This window comes from Salmo salar, chromosome 20 (assembly GCF_965601325.2).
Source record: "Salmo salar chromosome 20, fSalSal1, whole genome shotgun sequence".
Classification (NCBI taxonomy): Eukaryota; Metazoa; Chordata; class Actinopteri; order Salmoniformes; family Salmonidae; genus Salmo; species Salmo salar.
Window position 1 is genome coordinate 38,769,484 of NC_138310.1, and position 16,668 is coordinate 38,786,151.

Genomic DNA, 16,668 nt, shown 5'->3' on the forward strand with positions numbered 1-16,668 from the left:
TTTTTTAAGCTGTTTCACATGACAGGCTAGAAATGGAAATTCACTATTCATTATTCCAGTGTTGTCATTTTTCTCTCTTATCGTCAGCCATGTGGATACATACAGTAGATTACTGGCAATTGCATCAGTGCCTGGTATGGCAACTGCTCGGCCTCCGACCACAAGGCGCTACAGAGGGTAACACGAACGGCCCAGTACATCACTGGGTCCAAGCTTCCTGCCATCCAGGACCTCTAAACCAGTCGGTGTCAGAGGAAGGCCCTAAAAATGGTCAAAGACTCTAGCCACCCTAGTCATAGACTGTTCTCTCTGCTACCGCACGGCAAGCGATACCGGAGTGCCAAGTCTAGGTCCAAGAGGCTTCTAAACAGCTTCTACCCCCAAGCCATAAGACCCCTGAACACCTAATCAAATGGTTACCCAGACTATTTACATTGCCCCCCCCCCCCCCCCTCCCTTTTACACTGCTGCTACTCTCTGTTATCATTTCTGCATAGTCACTTTAATAACTCTACCTTCATGTACATATTACCTCAACTAACCGGTGCCCCCACACATTGACTCTGTACCGGTACCCCCCTGTATATAGTCTCACTATTGTTATTTTACTGTTGCTCTTTACTTTGTACTTTTATTATTTATTCTTATCCATATATTTTTTAACTGCTTTGTTGGTTAGGGGCTCGTAAGCATTTCACTGTAAGGTCTACTACACCTGTTGTACTCGGCACATGTGACTAATACAATTTGATTTGATTTGATTTGAATTATCAGCAGGCCATTTTGCCATATACACAATGCTTTGACAGAGTCATATTGAAAGATGCTGTGGAGTTGATAAGACAGGAAGGGACTGCAGATAGGCTACTACTCAACTCTATATGGGGCAGATACCCTATGTGGCCCAGGGGTGCTGTACTACTGTGGCTGACCCTTTAAAACAACACATTTTACTGGATCTATCTGGTGTATATGACTATATATTATAGCCTTCATACCCTGTTGGTGTGCCTTCTCACTATCCTCTACATGTGAAAATATAAAACACAACCTTGTGTTTTAAAATCTCAGTTTATTTAAAAAAAAATACAGATTACAGATACTTTCATTTATTTCAGTCAGTCACTCAAATGTTTATAAGAAATCACAAAATCATGGCTTCCCTCATTAGATTAAATAACTTTTGTTGACTCATTACATCACACAACAAAACAACACAATTTACAGACTGATTAAAACTGTCAGTAGAAAATCATTTAAAACTACCATTACAAAAGATAAATGATTGTTATCACATTGAAATCCCATGCTCATTAATTACAGAGTGGCTTTATAAAAGTACTAGTTAAAAAGTAACAATTTAGGACAAAATATTTTCATATTTTCTTAACAATTTCCATTTACATTACAATTTCTTGCAAATGTAAGCCTAACATTTTCTTAATGACACATATTTTCACATGCACAAGTATTGTCAGTTCTATCAGTCTGAAATACAATACACTTCACAGCTTATTCAAGGTACTACATAATTATCTCCCCACCCCTTTTGGAATAGTCCTCTACCCTCTTCTCTTCAGCAGTCCCTACTCCTATTCCTCCTGCTAAGAACGTCTATGCTTCTTCCTCTGTTCTTCCTTTACCCTGCTTCCAGCTCTCACCAAATCCTATTCTTTCTCCTCATCAGGCCCTATGGTTTCTGTTAATAAACACCTGGGTCTGAGTGGTAGTCTCTTTCAAATGGTTCAGGTGTGTCCATCATCTCTTCACCTGCGTCAGAATGGTAAACCTGGTCACCTATCTCTAGCTGGTCAGGGTCGGGCTTATACAACTGGTCATCTAACTCTGAATCTGAGTGGTACACATGTTTACCTGTATTACCTGACCCAGGGTAACGCACATTGTCACCGATGTGGTGTCCACCTGCCTCTTGTTCATACAGCTGGCCCCCCAGCTCAGAGTCAGAGTCATACACCTGTCTACCTGTCACACGCTGGTATACCTGTTCCTCTGCATCACCTGGCTCTGACACAAGCTGATAAACCTCTTCACCTGCCCTAGGCGGATCCACCTGTCCACCTGTCTCCATGTCCCGTCCATCTGTCTCAGACCTGTACCCCTGTCCCCTAGTGTGGTGTTGGTAGACCTCAGGGCTGTACTGGCACCTCCTGTACAGGCTGTCTTCCTCATCCTCCTCCTGGCAGGAGCTCCCTGGGACGCTCTCCCCGTCCGACTGGGAGAGGCGCAGGCTGGGCCGTGGCGGCCGGGGCTTCTGGGAGAGGTCAAAAGGCTCTTCCTGGCTGGAGCGTGTCAGAAGACCCAGAGGGGCCGACAAGCAGAACCGCCCCCGCCGCCTGAACACTGGAGGAGAGACACATGATACAATCTACATTTGTTGAACACTGGAGAACAGAGACACATATCACAACAGAGACACGTATTTAGTATTTTATTAGGATCCCCAATTAGCTGCTGTCAAGGCAGAGGCTACTCTTCCTGGGGTCCAAACGGGAAACAAAACACAACAAATAGAATACATAAAATACATATTATACATGACACACCTAATACAATTTTAAATACAATACATAACACAATATATAATACATAATACAAAATATAATACAAGATATAATTCAATATATAATAAAATACATAATATAATATATAATTCAATATATAATACAATACATAATGCAATATATAATACAATAGACAGTTCGGTACCTTCAACACATCAACACCTCGCACAAAGACCAATAGTGTGTAGTCAATCTCTACTCAACTTTGAGCCAGGAGAGATAGACATGCATGTCAAGACATTCTCCCTCCATGTACATCTAAGTGCAATATGTGCTGCTCTGTTCTGGACCAACTGCAATTTGCTTATGTCCTTCTTTGGTGCACATGACCTCACAACTGGGAAGTAGTCCAGGTGCGACAAAACGAGGGCCTGTAGTACCTGTCTGGTTGATTGAGATGTCACTTATTTACATAAGTATTCAGACCCTTTGCTATGAGACTCGAAATTGAGCCCAGGTGCATCCTGTTTCCATTGATCATCCTTGAGATGTCTCTACAACTTGATTTAAGTCCACTTGTGTTAAATTCAATTGATTGGACATTATTTAGAAAGGCCCACACCTGTCTATATAAGGTCCCACAGTTGACAGTGCATGTCAGAGCAAAAACCAAGCCATGAGGTCGAAGGAATTGTCCGTAGAGCCCAGAGACATGATTGTGTCGAGGCACAGATCTGGGGAAGGGTAGGAAAAAAAATTCTGCAGCATTGAAGGTCCCCAAGAACACACTGGCCTCTATCATTCTTGAATGGAAGAAGTTTGAAACCACCAAGACTCTTCCTAGAGCTGGCCACCTGGGCCAATCTGAGCAATTGGGGGAGAAGGGCCTTGGTCAGGGAGGTGACCAAGAACCCAATGGTCACTTTGACAGAGCTCCAGAGTTCCTCTGTGGAGATGGGAGAACCTTCCAGAAGGACAACCATCTCTGCAGCACTCTACCAATCAGGCTTTTATGGTAGAGTGGCCAGATGGATGCCACTCCTCAGTAAAGGCTCATCTGTGGGGATGTTTTTCAGTGGCATGGACTGGGAGACTAGTCAGGATCGAGGCAAAGATGAATGGAGTAAAGTACAGAGAGATCCTTAATGAAACCTGCTCCAGAGCGCTCAGGACCTCAGACTGGGGCAAAAGTTTCACCTTCCAACAGGACAATAACCCTAAGCACACAACCAAGACATTGCAGGAGTGGCTTTGGGACAAGTCTCTGAATGTCCTTGAGTGGCCCAGCCAGAGCCCGGACTTGAACCCGATTGAAAATCTCTGGAGAGACCTGAAAATAGTTGTGCAGCAACACTCCCCATGCAACCTGACAGAGCTTGAGAGGATCTGCAGAGAAGAATGGGAGAAACTCCCCAAATACAGGTGTGCCAAGCTTGCAGAGTCATACCCAAGAAGACTCGAGGCTGTAATCGCTGCCAAAGGTCCTTCAACAAAGTACTTATGTTAATTATATATTGCCGTTTTTAAAAAAAATATAAATTAGCAAACATTAAAAAATATATGTTTTTGCTTTGTCATTATGGGGTATTGTGTGTAGATTGATGAGGGGGAAAAACAATTCAATACATTTTAGAATAAGGTTGTAACCTATCAAAATGTAGAAAAGTACTTTCCGAAGGAACTGTTTATCCCAATCTGACAGTCTGATTCTGATTTAGCTTCAGGGTAGGAAGGTTATAGAAAGTCTCACTGCAGAAAGGGAGGAACCATATGATGCATTTATCCATAGCCTGGAGTGCTTACCTCTTGCATTCAGGTCCATGTCCATGATCCCGTGCTTGACCTTCATATGGCGGGTGAGATTCCCCTTCAGAGTGAACTTGCTGGGGCAGTAGCGGCACTTGAAGGGCCTGCTGTCAGAGTGCAGGTGCATATGGCCCATCAGGTTATGCATTCTGTTGAACTCCTTCCCACACAGCTGAAAACAAGGAAGAACACAAATAAAATAGTCAGATATGTGCTCACGGACGAACCAATAAGGCACATAAATTGAAGAACAAACAGAAAGTGGAACAGATTTATTTTCGGCATTAAAAGACTTCATCAGGCTCCTAGGAAAGCAGTGCATGTGCTTGGAAGCAACAGACATTCAGCTGATAAACCCAAACCAGCATTTTGGCAAAGAATTATTGTAATTTTTCCTCAAACAAATGCATTGAATACCAACTATTGAAATAGTTTGTGTACGCATTCCTTGATTACTATTTGTGAATTCCATTATTCCTCGAACCACATCATAGCACTTCCTGGTATAGTAAACACCATTCAAGGGCAGAAAAACGACGACAAGTCTAGAACTGTGTCCACTTATCAGACAACTGATGTGTTAGATGACGAATCCTCAAAGCATTCAGAGCTGTAATAGGAGCTGGATGTAATTATGAATGTCTGTGTGCGTGCGCACGTGCGCACACACACACACACATACAAACACACACAATACACACACACAGAGAAAGGGCCAGAAGAGGAGGGATGGGAAGGGCAACTCCTGCGCTGTCCTTCCTCTGTATTCTTTTTGATTAGGGTTTCCTTCAGGAGGAGAGAGGGACTGTAAACTGTCCAAGAGGACCGTGAGAAAACAGGAAGTGTTCCCTCCAGCAGCAGAGAAAGCGAGATGAAATCTATTTGTGGGACCTGATCTCCGGGGAGGCTGGGGGCCATTGTTAGAGAGGCAGTTTGTGCAGCGATATCCTTCCTATGGAAGAGGAGGGATCTCACTGCCAAATCTTCTCTCTGTCTACATTCTCCTCATCGTCTCAACTCTTCTATTAGTGAACAAGTTCACACAGACACTCAGTGTTGAGCTGCTTCAGAGAGTCTATTGGCTTCTCTAGACTTTATATTATAGTAATAAAACTATTGTTTGTGTTATTTAAAAAAAAATCTTTCAATTTCGTGATATCCAATTGGTAGTTACAGTCTTGTCCCATCGCTGCCACTCCCGTGCGGACTTGGGAGCGGCGACGTTCGAGAGTCATGTGTCCTCTGATACACGCCCTTCCAAGCCGCACTGCTTCTTGACACAATGCTCGCTCAACCCGGAAGCCAGCCGCACCAATGTGTTGGAGGAAACACCGTACAGCTGGCGACCGAAGCCAGCGGGCATGCTCCCAGCTGCCACAAGGAGTCGCTAGAGCACGATGGGACAAGGACATCCCAGCTGGCCAAACCCTCCCCTAACCTGGATGACGCTGGACCAATTGTGCGCCGCCTCATGGGTGTCCCGGTTGTGGCTAGCTGCAACACAGCCCGGGATTGAACCCGGATCTGTAGTGACGCCTCTAGCGCTGATCAGTGCCTTAGACCGTTGGGCCACTCAGGAGGCCCAGAACACTACTTTTCCCTAAAACATCCCTCGGTGTTCAAGTAACCAAGCAGGGTTAAATTGGTGCACAAAATATGCACACAGACATGCAAGGCAGACAGTGGGACTATTGACATGAATTTATCTTCAGATACCCTGGCTTTAATAAAAGGAGTTGTTGCAGTTGATTTGAAAATGTCATAAATGAAACTGTCCCTAGCGCTCTCCTCAACATATTGTACCATAAGAACACTCACCTTGCATTTGTAGGGTTTAATGTCAGAGTGGACGATCATGTGGGCCTTGAGGGTCTGTTTCTGGACAAAGCTCTTGAAGCAGAGGTGACACTGGTAAGACCTGATGTTAGTATGTATCAAGACGTGGCGCTTCATGTTTGCCAAGAGGGTGAACTCCCGACCACAGATACGACACTTGTGCTCCTTCACCCCCTGAGAGAAGAGAAGAGAATGTTTTAATTAATTGTTGTTTGTTTAAAAACCATCATAGTGGAAAATTGTTTTACATGTTGACAAGCAAGGCCGTCAGGGACAAGAACGACAAGAAAGACATGTTAGCATGACAACAAGAGAGTGGATGCCTTGTATCGTCTGAAAAAGGCAGAATAATAGGATTCTCACAATATTACATGACTGAACTTGTAGCTACGGTTACTGTAGCATGCACTCACATCTCTCTCTAAAGTCTCATTTGTCTGTTTGCTGGGCTCAAGGTTTTTGAGGAGAGCTGCTCTTTGTCCTGGCTTCACCATGTAGTACTAAAAGACAGTTTGAAGCAGAAACAATGATGTGAAATTTGTAGTATGAAAGTCATCATACTGTCATGTACGTATATCCCATAACAAAACCATTTAATGTCAACAAATGTAAAGGCCCTTGATGTAGGCTACGTGTCATGGCACCAGCCAGCTGTTGCTGTCAACAGGTAAAGCCTGCCTTAACACCCATTTGACCCAAAGACACTTCATCTTCACAACACCACGCAACCTAGCTGTGTAAAGACACGTCCCTCCAAACACACATGTTGACATTAGTGGACAGTAGTACGTGGACAGTATGAAAACCCCACCCAGTCTTACCTTATGTGTGAGTGTGTGCTGTTTGAGGTGATGGGACTGTATAAACTCCATGCCACACTCGCTGCAGATGTATGGCCGGATGTCTTTGTGCTTCATCATGTGGTTCTGCAGCTGGCTGGGGTACTGGAAGCTCTTCTGGCACTCACTACACCTGGACAGAAAACAGACACTTGATACACCAGGGCAGAAAACTATCGAAATAGAATGAGAATTAGAATTGAGATAGAATGAAATAGAAGTATAATTCTATACAGAAAACCCACACTCTGATGTGGCCTGGATTTAGCCAAAAAGTGGGTTTGACAGTTTTTTTTACTGTCAAACCCACAAATCTTCCAGTGAGGTAATGTAAAATATCTACAAGCAGAAATAGGGGTAACAGACACATGAGGTAATGTGCAGCCCATCGGGTGTTTCTGGGCATATGTTATGTAGGCTACCTGTAAAGGGTGGGTCCTCTGTGGGCCGTCAGGTGTCTCTTGAGCTGGGCCAGAGTAGGGAAGTCCAAACCACACTCCACACACACGTTCTCCTGGCCTTTTTCATGCTTCAGCTCATGGGCCCGCAGCTCACTAGGGTAGGCAAAACCCCTCCCACACACCCCACAACTAGAGAGGAGAGGATAGGATAGGAGAGGAGTAGACACAATACACAAAATTAATAATTTGACCAAACATTTAGGAAGAGGTCATCATTTCATGGAGTCTGTGAAGGAAGAAACCACATGGAAAAAGTGATAAGCAAGTTATGTAAAAAAAAAAAAAAGATTTATTGTGTTAGAGATTTCATGAAGCTTGTATCTAAACCAAAGTAAATCATTTTAAGATTGCTCTATGCATCAGTTGGGGTCTCTACACAGTTGGGGTCCCAAAATGGTTATTCGGCTGTGCCCATAGGAGAACCCTTTTTGGTTCAAGGTAGAACCACGCTCAGTGGACAGTTTACTAGGTACACCCATCTAGCACCGGGTTGGACCCCCCTTTGCCTCCAGAACAGCCTGAATTCTTCAGGGCATGGAAACGTTGCTCAATTCATATTAAAGGACCTAACGTGTGCCAGGAAAAAATTCCCCACACCATTACACCACCACCACCAGCCTGTACCGTTGATACCAGGCAAGATTGGGCCATGGACTCATGCTGCTTACGCCAAATCCTGAATCTTCCAACAGCATGATTCAACAGGAACCGGGATTCATCAGACCAAGCAAGATTTTTCCAATCCTCAGTTGTCCAGTGTTGGTGATGGCTTGCCCACTGGAGCTGCTTCTTCTTGTTTTTAGCTGATAGGAGTGGAACCCGGTGTGGTCGTCTGCTGCAATAGCCCATCCATGACAAGGGCCGACTAATTGTGCATTCCGAGATGTCGTTCTGCACACCACTGTTGTACTGCACCGTTACTTGCCTGTTTGTGGGCCGCCTGTTAGCTTGCACGATTCTTGCCATTCTCCTTCGACCTCTCATCAACAAGCTGTTTTCGCCCACAGGTGTGCCACTGACTGGATGTTTTATGTTTGTTACACCATTCTCGGTAAACCCTAGACACTGTTGAGCGTGAAAGGTCCTAGGAGGGCCTGAGATACTGGATCCATTATGCCTGGTACCGATGATCATACCTCAAATCCTCTTAGGTCTCTCTTTTGCCCATTCGAACATTCAATTGAACAGTAACTGAATGCCTCGATGCCCATCTGCCTGCTTTATATAGCAAGCCATGGCCACGTGACTCACTGTCTGTAGGAGTGAGCCATTTTCGTGAACTGGGTGATGTACCTAATAAACTGAGAAAACTGAGTCTATGTAGATACCTTTGTTAGAAAGAATACTATATTTCCCTTGATGGAGTGATGCTGAATGTAAAAATAAATTGGTCAACTTACCCCACTCTCCCATACTAATGACAATTCATGGACAGGTCTATCTTTGGTCTAAGTTTGTTCTATCCTTGGTCTACGTTTGAGTCACAGACTAGGCATGTAATGTAAGGTCCTTGTTGATGAACTAATTTTCTTAATTCTCGGCTAGACTAAGTAAAGAGTAACTCTAGTCTAGTAACTCCAGTAACTCTAATCTAGACAAAGATGGTGCCATTACTGACCTGTACGGCTTCACGTCACTATGCTGCATCATATGTCTCTTCAGGTGGCTGGTCTGGGTGAAGGCCTTGTGGCACACCTGGCACTTGTGTGGCCGTGTGCCCTGGTGGGTGAGCAGGTGAGTGTGCAGGTGGCTCAGCTGCTTGAACCGATTCCCACACAGATGGCAGCTGTGAGGCTTGATCCCGCTGTGGCCCAGGATGTGTGTGACCAGGTTATACTTGGATGTGTATGACTTCTCACACGTACGGCACTTCCAACGCTTCTGGTTTCCTCCTACATCTACGTGGTAGCTGTCGTCAATGCGGATGTTGAGACCCAGCTTCTCAGCGCTGGTCATCCCACCTCGGGGCCCTCCGTCTGGGCTGCGCCGGCTAGGTCGTAGTGCCTCTCTGGGGTAGAAGGCTCCAGGAGAGAGGTGCATGATGGGCCCAGGCATGAAGAAGGGGAAGGGGAGGAGGCTGGGGTGAAGAGGGGGGAAGAATAGGGGAGGAGGGTGGTGATGGAGGAGTGGAGAGGGAGGCCACAAAGGTGAGGGGCTGAGTGGTTCCTGTTTCACCTGCAATGGGAGGCCCATAGTTGGCTCATATCTGGACATAGCCCTGTGGTGCAGCTGGAGCCGGCTCAGGTTGATCATACCTGGGATGGACATGGGAGAGGGAGGGAGACGAGGGCGAGGAGGGAGGGAGAACGGAAGGTGGGAGAGATCAACAGTCCTGGTGTTGCCTCGACGCTCCACCTCCTCCATGTCTCCTGTAGGGGATTCGGAACCCTCCATTTTTTGTGGCCTTCTTTTGCGTTTTTGGGAGCCTTCCCTCTGGGTGTAATGCATGCCCTCAGAGCCCAGGGGCCGATGGTGAGTCAGGGGGCTGTAGGCCTCTCTGGCCGGGAAGAGGGAGAGTTTGGTCGGGTTCAGGTAGAGTGGAGGTGGGCTCAGATAAAGACTGTGGTGAGAGACAGGTCTCAGGTCTTCCCTATGAGGACTCCTCCTGTCTGGTCTGAAACCTAGAGTGTCTGTGTCCATCATTTATCTGCATGGGGAAATATACAGAGGAAATCAGTTATGTATGTCAACCATTACAATATGATTACCATAAGCATGCTTCTCCAACACCTGAGGAATAGAAACAGTCCTTCTGGAGTTACTTACCTACTGCACAGGTAGCAGTGACAACACTAATCGCTGTCCTCTCTGTTACACCTTTATAACCTGTCACTTTTCGCTTCTGTACTACCATCCCTTCTTCCTCTACCATCCATTCATCTGAAACAGGAACTAACGTTCACTTCTCCTCCTCTCTCTGCTTTGTTCATCTTTTTGCATGGATTGGTGGAAGGGCACTTCTCCTTTTGTCCTCCACTACAACTCTGTGTTAGATTTCTTACTTTGCTCTAGAGAAGCACAAGTTCCAAACAAATTGACCACTTTGTAGATCTGCATACTCTGCTTATTAAGAAGAGCCAACCAACTACATCCACTATAGAGTGGCATGTGAATGATCGGATTAATGTTGGCATTTTTGTAGTTATGAGCTGAAGACAGTTGGTGGGAGGGACACAGGAAATTGGCTGTGATAGAGGGAATCAGACAATCAAACAATGAAGTGTTCAACTTCTGCAGTTTGGCTAAAAGAGGACGAGACAATACTGTTAGTTGCCCTTTCCTGCAGTCAATGACCAAAAGCTCTCTCTTTGGCCTCATGGGTGGAATGTTATTCATATTTTTCATAATTCTATTATTAATAAAGATTATAAAAAATACTGTGTTTCAATGTCAAATAAAGTATAATATTGGAATGCATTTTATAGATTTCATCTCTACAGTGCATTCGGAAAGTATTCAGACCAACATTTTGTTATGTTACAGACTTATTCTAAAATGGATTAAGTAATTTTTTCCCCTCATAAATCTACACCCAATACCCAATATTGATGAAGCATTGAAGGTCCCCAAGAACACAGTGGCCTCCATCATTCTTAAATGGAAGAGGTTTGTAACCACCAAGACTCTTCCTAGAGCTGGCCGCCTAGCCAACCTGAGCAATCGGGGGAGAAGGGCCTTGGTGAGGGAGGTGACCAAGAACCCGATGGTCACTCTGAAAGAGCTACATAGTTCCTCTGTGGAGATGGGAGAACCTTCCAGAAGGTGGTGGCAGCATCATGCTGTGGGGATATTTTTTAGTTGCAGGGATCAGAATCCAGGGAAAGAGGAACTGATCAACGTACAGAGAGATTCTTGATGAAAACCTGCTACAGAGCGCTAAGGACCTCAGACTGGGGTGAAGGTTCACCTTCAAACAGGACAACAACCCTAAGCACACAGCCAAGACAACACAGGAGTGGTTTTGGGACAAGGTTCTGAATGTTCTTGAGTGGCCAAGCCATAGCCCGGACTTGAACCCGATCGAACATCTCTGGAGAGACGAGGAAATTGCTGTGCAGCAACACTCCCCATCCAACCTGACAGAGCTTGAGAGAATATGCAGAGAGGAATGGGAGAAACTCACCATATACAGGTGTGCCAAACTTGTAGCGTCATACCCAAGAAGACTCGAGGCTGTAATCGCTGCCAAAGGTGCTTCAACAAAGTACTGAGTAAAGGGTTGAATACTTACATAAATGTGATATTTTTGTTTTTTATTTGCAATACATTTGCAAATATTTCAAAAAATCTGGTTTTGCTTTGTCATTTGGGGTTATTGTGTGTAGATTGACAAAGGGAAAAAAACTATCCATTTTAGAATAAGGCTAAATGTGGAAAAAGTCAAGGTGTCAGAGTACTTTCCAAATGCACTGTATATCTGACATTATACAGGTGTCTTATTTTCGTTGTTGTTTCCCATAACCATGTGTGTCAGGTGTATACTTTTGTTTCAGTCGATTTTTTTTGCCCAATGCTGTAAAAGGTTCATTAATAATGATGCCAGTTATGTAAATACAGTGTGTGTGATATTTCTCTGAACTGCTATCAATCTACAGAGCAAAACCACTGAGAACTTCCAATGTTGATAGGGATGGTGATGGTGATCATCAAGGATAAAGATCAGGTCACAATTCAATTATTGTTAATAAAAAGACACTTAATAATGGGCTACTCTAAGCTTCAATGTGTTATTGCAGTCACAGTGTGAAAAGAAAATAATGATGTAAATTATGCGATATAAACATATTACGATATTATGAAAACCTGTTAAATCAAATGTTTCCTCAAATGCACACAGATGACAAGTAACCAGTCACAGGTAACCTGACTGTCAGACACTCAAGCAATTCATTATCAACCAGATGTCAATGCATATTCAAACACTTTCTCTATTCATTTTTATTAAGAACCACATCAAATACAATCACTAAATTACTCTGCTCCACACACAGTACTGTCAGATACACAAGTACTTACAATATCTCTATTTCGGCAATACACACAGTTTCTCAACATTTTTTAAACGCAAAAAGTTTCTCCAGAACCATGCCCAGTCTATTCTACACAGTATTGAAAGACCACTCTGTCTCTTCCTCTCTCTCTCTGTCTGCTCTGCCAGTGTATATCCCCAGTGAGTACAATACAACACAACTAAGACAATAAAACAAAAGCCCCCCCCTCACCCTCCTGTCATGCCCTGTTAGTCCTCAGTTGGACCTGAGAGACTCACCAGCTCAGTGTAGCTCAGTGTAGGCTCAACCTCTCTGTCCAGCGGTAGTGCAGTAGCTGTGTTAGGCTGTATTCCAGCTCCTGTAACGATCTCTCTGGCCTGCTGCTGTCCTGACAATGAGCCACCCGTCCACGGACAGCATTTGATGTGACTTAAGAAAGAGAACAGGAACAATCGCTTTGTTCTCATTTTTCAGATGAGTACCTTCGGGAGAGAAGGAAGGAAGGGAGGGAGAGGAAGTCAACAAGCCTTCCTGCTGAAAAATAAGGAAACACTAGATAGACATCTCAATTTCTCTAGAAAATAAGGATTTACACAGCTTTGGGAGAGACTGGATGAGGCTTGTTTTAAACAATTGAATAGTAGTACAATGTTGATTGAATGTTGTGCATTGGTAAACAAGCATGGAAGTCCAGGAGAGGAGTTTCCAACTGCCAACACCAACAGTTCTGGGAATCACTTTCACAACCCTGTTTTTCCCATCCTGCAGATTACCCCTCACATGCTAGATTCACACTGCTTAAACATAACATCTGTGACGTTAGTTAGTGCAATAATGGCTTCAGGATGTGTGGAATGTAATGCTGGAAAGACAATTATGCGTAGATTATTTAATTGGCCAATTAGGAACCACCACAGAAAGGTAATGAATATGTTGTCATGTGAAGCTGGTGTATGCTCTGTGAATGCTCATGGTTATGATACAACGTTTAAGTGTCTTGATGACATGACAGTATTCCAAGTCATTTAGACGCATGCCTAAATGAAAGTGAAGCTCTGTCTGATTTACACATATACTAGGGTATCAACGTAATTACTAGGAATATTAGAGTATTTCAAGGTATTCCTTTGTTCAACTAGTCTGCTTTAGCCTCTTGGGTGATGGGTAGATTTTATTCAGCATAAACAGAAGGATTGAGTTGGCTCGTGTATGACAGTGTAACATGTAGTGAGTCAATACAGCCACATGTGGGAAGGATAACCCAACTGCACCATGGGAGAAGAGCTCAGTTGGGCCATTTCAAATACTCTTTAAAAGTGATGAAGGGTGCATATACAACATATTTGAACTGGGCCATCATTAATCTCTCAGTCAGGCCTATACACAAGGATTTAGACATGTTCCTGGCAGCAAGACCAGGCCTTTACTTGTCTTACCTCACAGTGACTCTTCATAGTGGGTACTGGCTCTTAAAGGAAGAAAACTCTTTTATCACATAAATCTTATGACACGTGTATGCACCAATCATCTGACGTAAACTCGTCCCCCCCCAATTTGCATATATATTCACCCTGCCTTTCTGCATCAATACAGGATGACTAAACCTGAAGGCACTAATTGAGCTCATCTCATTGGAAGAGTAAACGTCTCTATTAGGAAGCCGATTAGCGTTGTCTGTGTTAATGGACTCGGTTAATCAATTAACCTAAGACCTTGTCAATGTGTACTAATTGCTATGAGGTATTACAAAGTTTACTAAGGTGACATATCAGATATATTGTGTGTGTGCTTGTGTGTGTGCTAGTGTGCCAATGTGTGTAGCCAATAAAAGCTCATTAATTAAGTGCATTAATAAGATAACCCCTAGCGCAGGGTTCAACAACTGGGCTGAATTTGACCCATGGGTGGTTTTATTTGGCCCCCCAAGTTTTCTGAGCAAAAATAATAATAATAATATTCACTTAAAAAAATTATGAAAAATGGTGTGGAATTTTCATTGTTGGACATACCAGGAAATCAGCTCCAAGTGATTTTAATTTAAGACATTTGTTTTTAGTATTCCCACGCATAATACAGAGACACGTGATCATACAGAAATATAAACAAGGTTGGAAATGATTATATTTTAGTCAAACATTTTATCTGTTTGGGCTTCTTGCAGTCAATTTTCAGTCTACAAATGATTTGTAATTATGTTCCGGCCACGACCCTCTGCTCAAGCAAAAATTTGTCCCGTGACTGAGTCTAGTCGATGATCGATGCAATGGTGTATAATCTCAGTAGGTACAAATCTGTCTTCTTATTCCATTAGTACATGATGCTGTTTTCTCAATCCTTGATCTGGAACCATCTACAGGATATAGCCAACCAGTCTGTCAGATAGTTAGCTAACACTGAAATACACTGCTCTACAGTAATTGACTCACAATCACCATCTCATTACGTCATCTCTCTAATAATAGGTCATAGGTCCAGGTTCAACACATCCCCCCATCCCCATCTACACACCAAACACTTCCCGTTTGTCTCATTCCTCTAACACCTCTCCTCTTTCACATGCATAGTCACGGACACAGGCCCTCCACTAATGATTGTCTCTATGGCTGAGGCCGCGCCAGGCCACTTAATGTATGACTGTACTACTGGCCAGGCATCTGCCAAGCCCAAGCCAGGGGCCAGCGCTATCAGGAGGGAGGGTGAGTAAGACAGGCTCGTTAATTAACCCTAAGTGGATGTCAGGGGTCCGTGTCACTCCCCGGGAGAGAGGGGAGAGGGTATATAAGAGGTCTGGGTGCTAATGAAGATACAGAACTTCAACATTCACCTGGGAGTCACTCCGAAACACATTCGACTTGTACTCTATTCCTCTTCTCTCATTAGAGATGACTGGAGCCGCTGTGTCCTTGTGTTTATTCTTCCTCATGTCTTTCTGTTCAGCCTGCTACATCTCCAACTGTCCCATCGGGGGCAAGAGGTCCATCATGGACTCTCCACAACGCAAGGTGAGTGGCAACTCGATCTGTCTAGAATCTAGATCTACACTCTTTAAATCTTATGTGTATTGTAAATAGCAGGTATGATTTGTCTTATGCATCAAGAGGAGCGGGAACTGAAAGTGAGGCTCTGTAGAAGCACTGAGTTCTGAAGAAACTGAATTCTGAGATTTGACAATGAACCGTTTCCTTCCCTGTGAAAAAAGGGAGTAAGAATGTTGATAAGAATCTATGTTTTTGAATGATGATACAACTTAATACCCGATTGTCCCTTCTCTCCTCCTGCAGTGCATGTTGTGTGGGCCAGGGGAGCAGGGCCGCTGCTTCGGCCCCAGTATCTGCTGTGGGGAAGGGTTGGGCTGCTGGATGGGCTCCCCAGAGACTGCACGCTGCATGGAGGAGAACTACCTGTCCACCCCCTGCCAGGCAGGAGGGAGACCCTGTGGATCTGAAGCAGGACGCTGCGCTGCACCAGGCATCTGTTGTGACTCAGGTAAAGAAACTTCAATGTCATGTTTCTGGGATGATCTCTATGGTTATTCCACTGGTTCTAATAGAGTGGTGGATACAATTCTTTGCTTTCTGTATCTCAGAGGGCTGCAGTGCGGACCAATCCTGTCTGGCAGAGGAGGAAGGCGACAATCAAATCAGCCAATCAGAGGGCAGTGATGACGTCCTCCTCAGGCTCCTTCACTTGGCTGGCCACACCCCTCCTCATCGAGTCCGCCAATGAGCTGCCAGTGATGCCAGGGTCCATGGGGGACACTTGAGAGATTGGTTGTTAGGATTTGTAGTTCAAAGTAACCTAGTTGTAGTTCATTGATCAATTAATCTATATCACCTACCCACCCATTTACTGGCCTCCTTCAGTTTATAGGCAACCTCACTGGATTGGACCCTGAGCACTCCTCTGTAGATTGCCTTTATATTGCATACTAATATATTTTACATACTGTATGTATAGGAATAGCTATGATTAATCTTACAAGTGTAAAGAGTCCACGTGTATTTTAATAAAGCGTGAGAGTGTGCATGGTTTAGGCCTTTTTTCTCTATCAGCTAAACAATTACCAGTTGTTTAACATCTACATCTGAAACATGAAATGAGTGGCTAAGTGCTCTGCATCATGTAGTTCTCATATTTACTGTAACATTAGGCTCAGTATTTAGGCCAGCACAAAGTTCTGGTAAGTCACTACAATGGACCATGAAAAATCTCT

The 16,668-nt window shown here is 44.1% G+C and overlaps 2 protein-coding genes across 3 annotated transcripts; one reads left to right on the forward strand and one right to left on the reverse strand.

The window, feature by feature from the left end:
* Positions 1-1,052: 1,052 nt before the first annotated feature.
* LOC106580564 (uncharacterized) lies at positions 1,053-12,948 on the reverse strand. Of its 2 annotated transcripts, XM_014161757.3 has the most exons (8): positions 12,734-12,948; positions 9,083-10,111; positions 7,426-7,593; positions 6,986-7,136; positions 6,578-6,664; positions 6,147-6,338; positions 4,326-4,500; positions 1,053-2,361 (listed from the first exon to the last, which is right to left on the reverse strand). In XM_014161757.3, exons 2-8 carry the CDS (start codon positions 10,105-10,107, stop codon positions 1,703-1,705), a joined length of 2,457 nt encoding a protein of 818 aa, XP_014017232.3. In that variant the 5' UTR covers positions 10,108-10,111; positions 12,734-12,948; the 3' UTR covers positions 1,053-1,702. The 2 variants fall into 2 exon arrangements, with proteins under 2 accessions (XP_014017232.3, XP_014017233.3); XM_014161758.3 differs by lacking the exon at positions 6,578-6,664.
* Positions 12,949-15,279: 2,331 nt separating this feature from the next.
* LOC106580598 (isotocin-neurophysin IT 2-like) lies at positions 15,280-16,299 on the forward strand. Its single transcript, XM_014161840.3, has 3 exons — positions 15,280-15,457; positions 15,737-15,941; positions 16,042-16,299. Exons 1-3 carry the CDS (start codon positions 15,338-15,340, stop codon positions 16,179-16,181), a joined length of 465 nt encoding a protein of 154 aa, XP_014017315.1. The 5' UTR covers positions 15,280-15,337; the 3' UTR covers positions 16,182-16,299.
* The last annotated feature ends 369 nt before the right edge of the window (positions 16,300-16,668 follow it).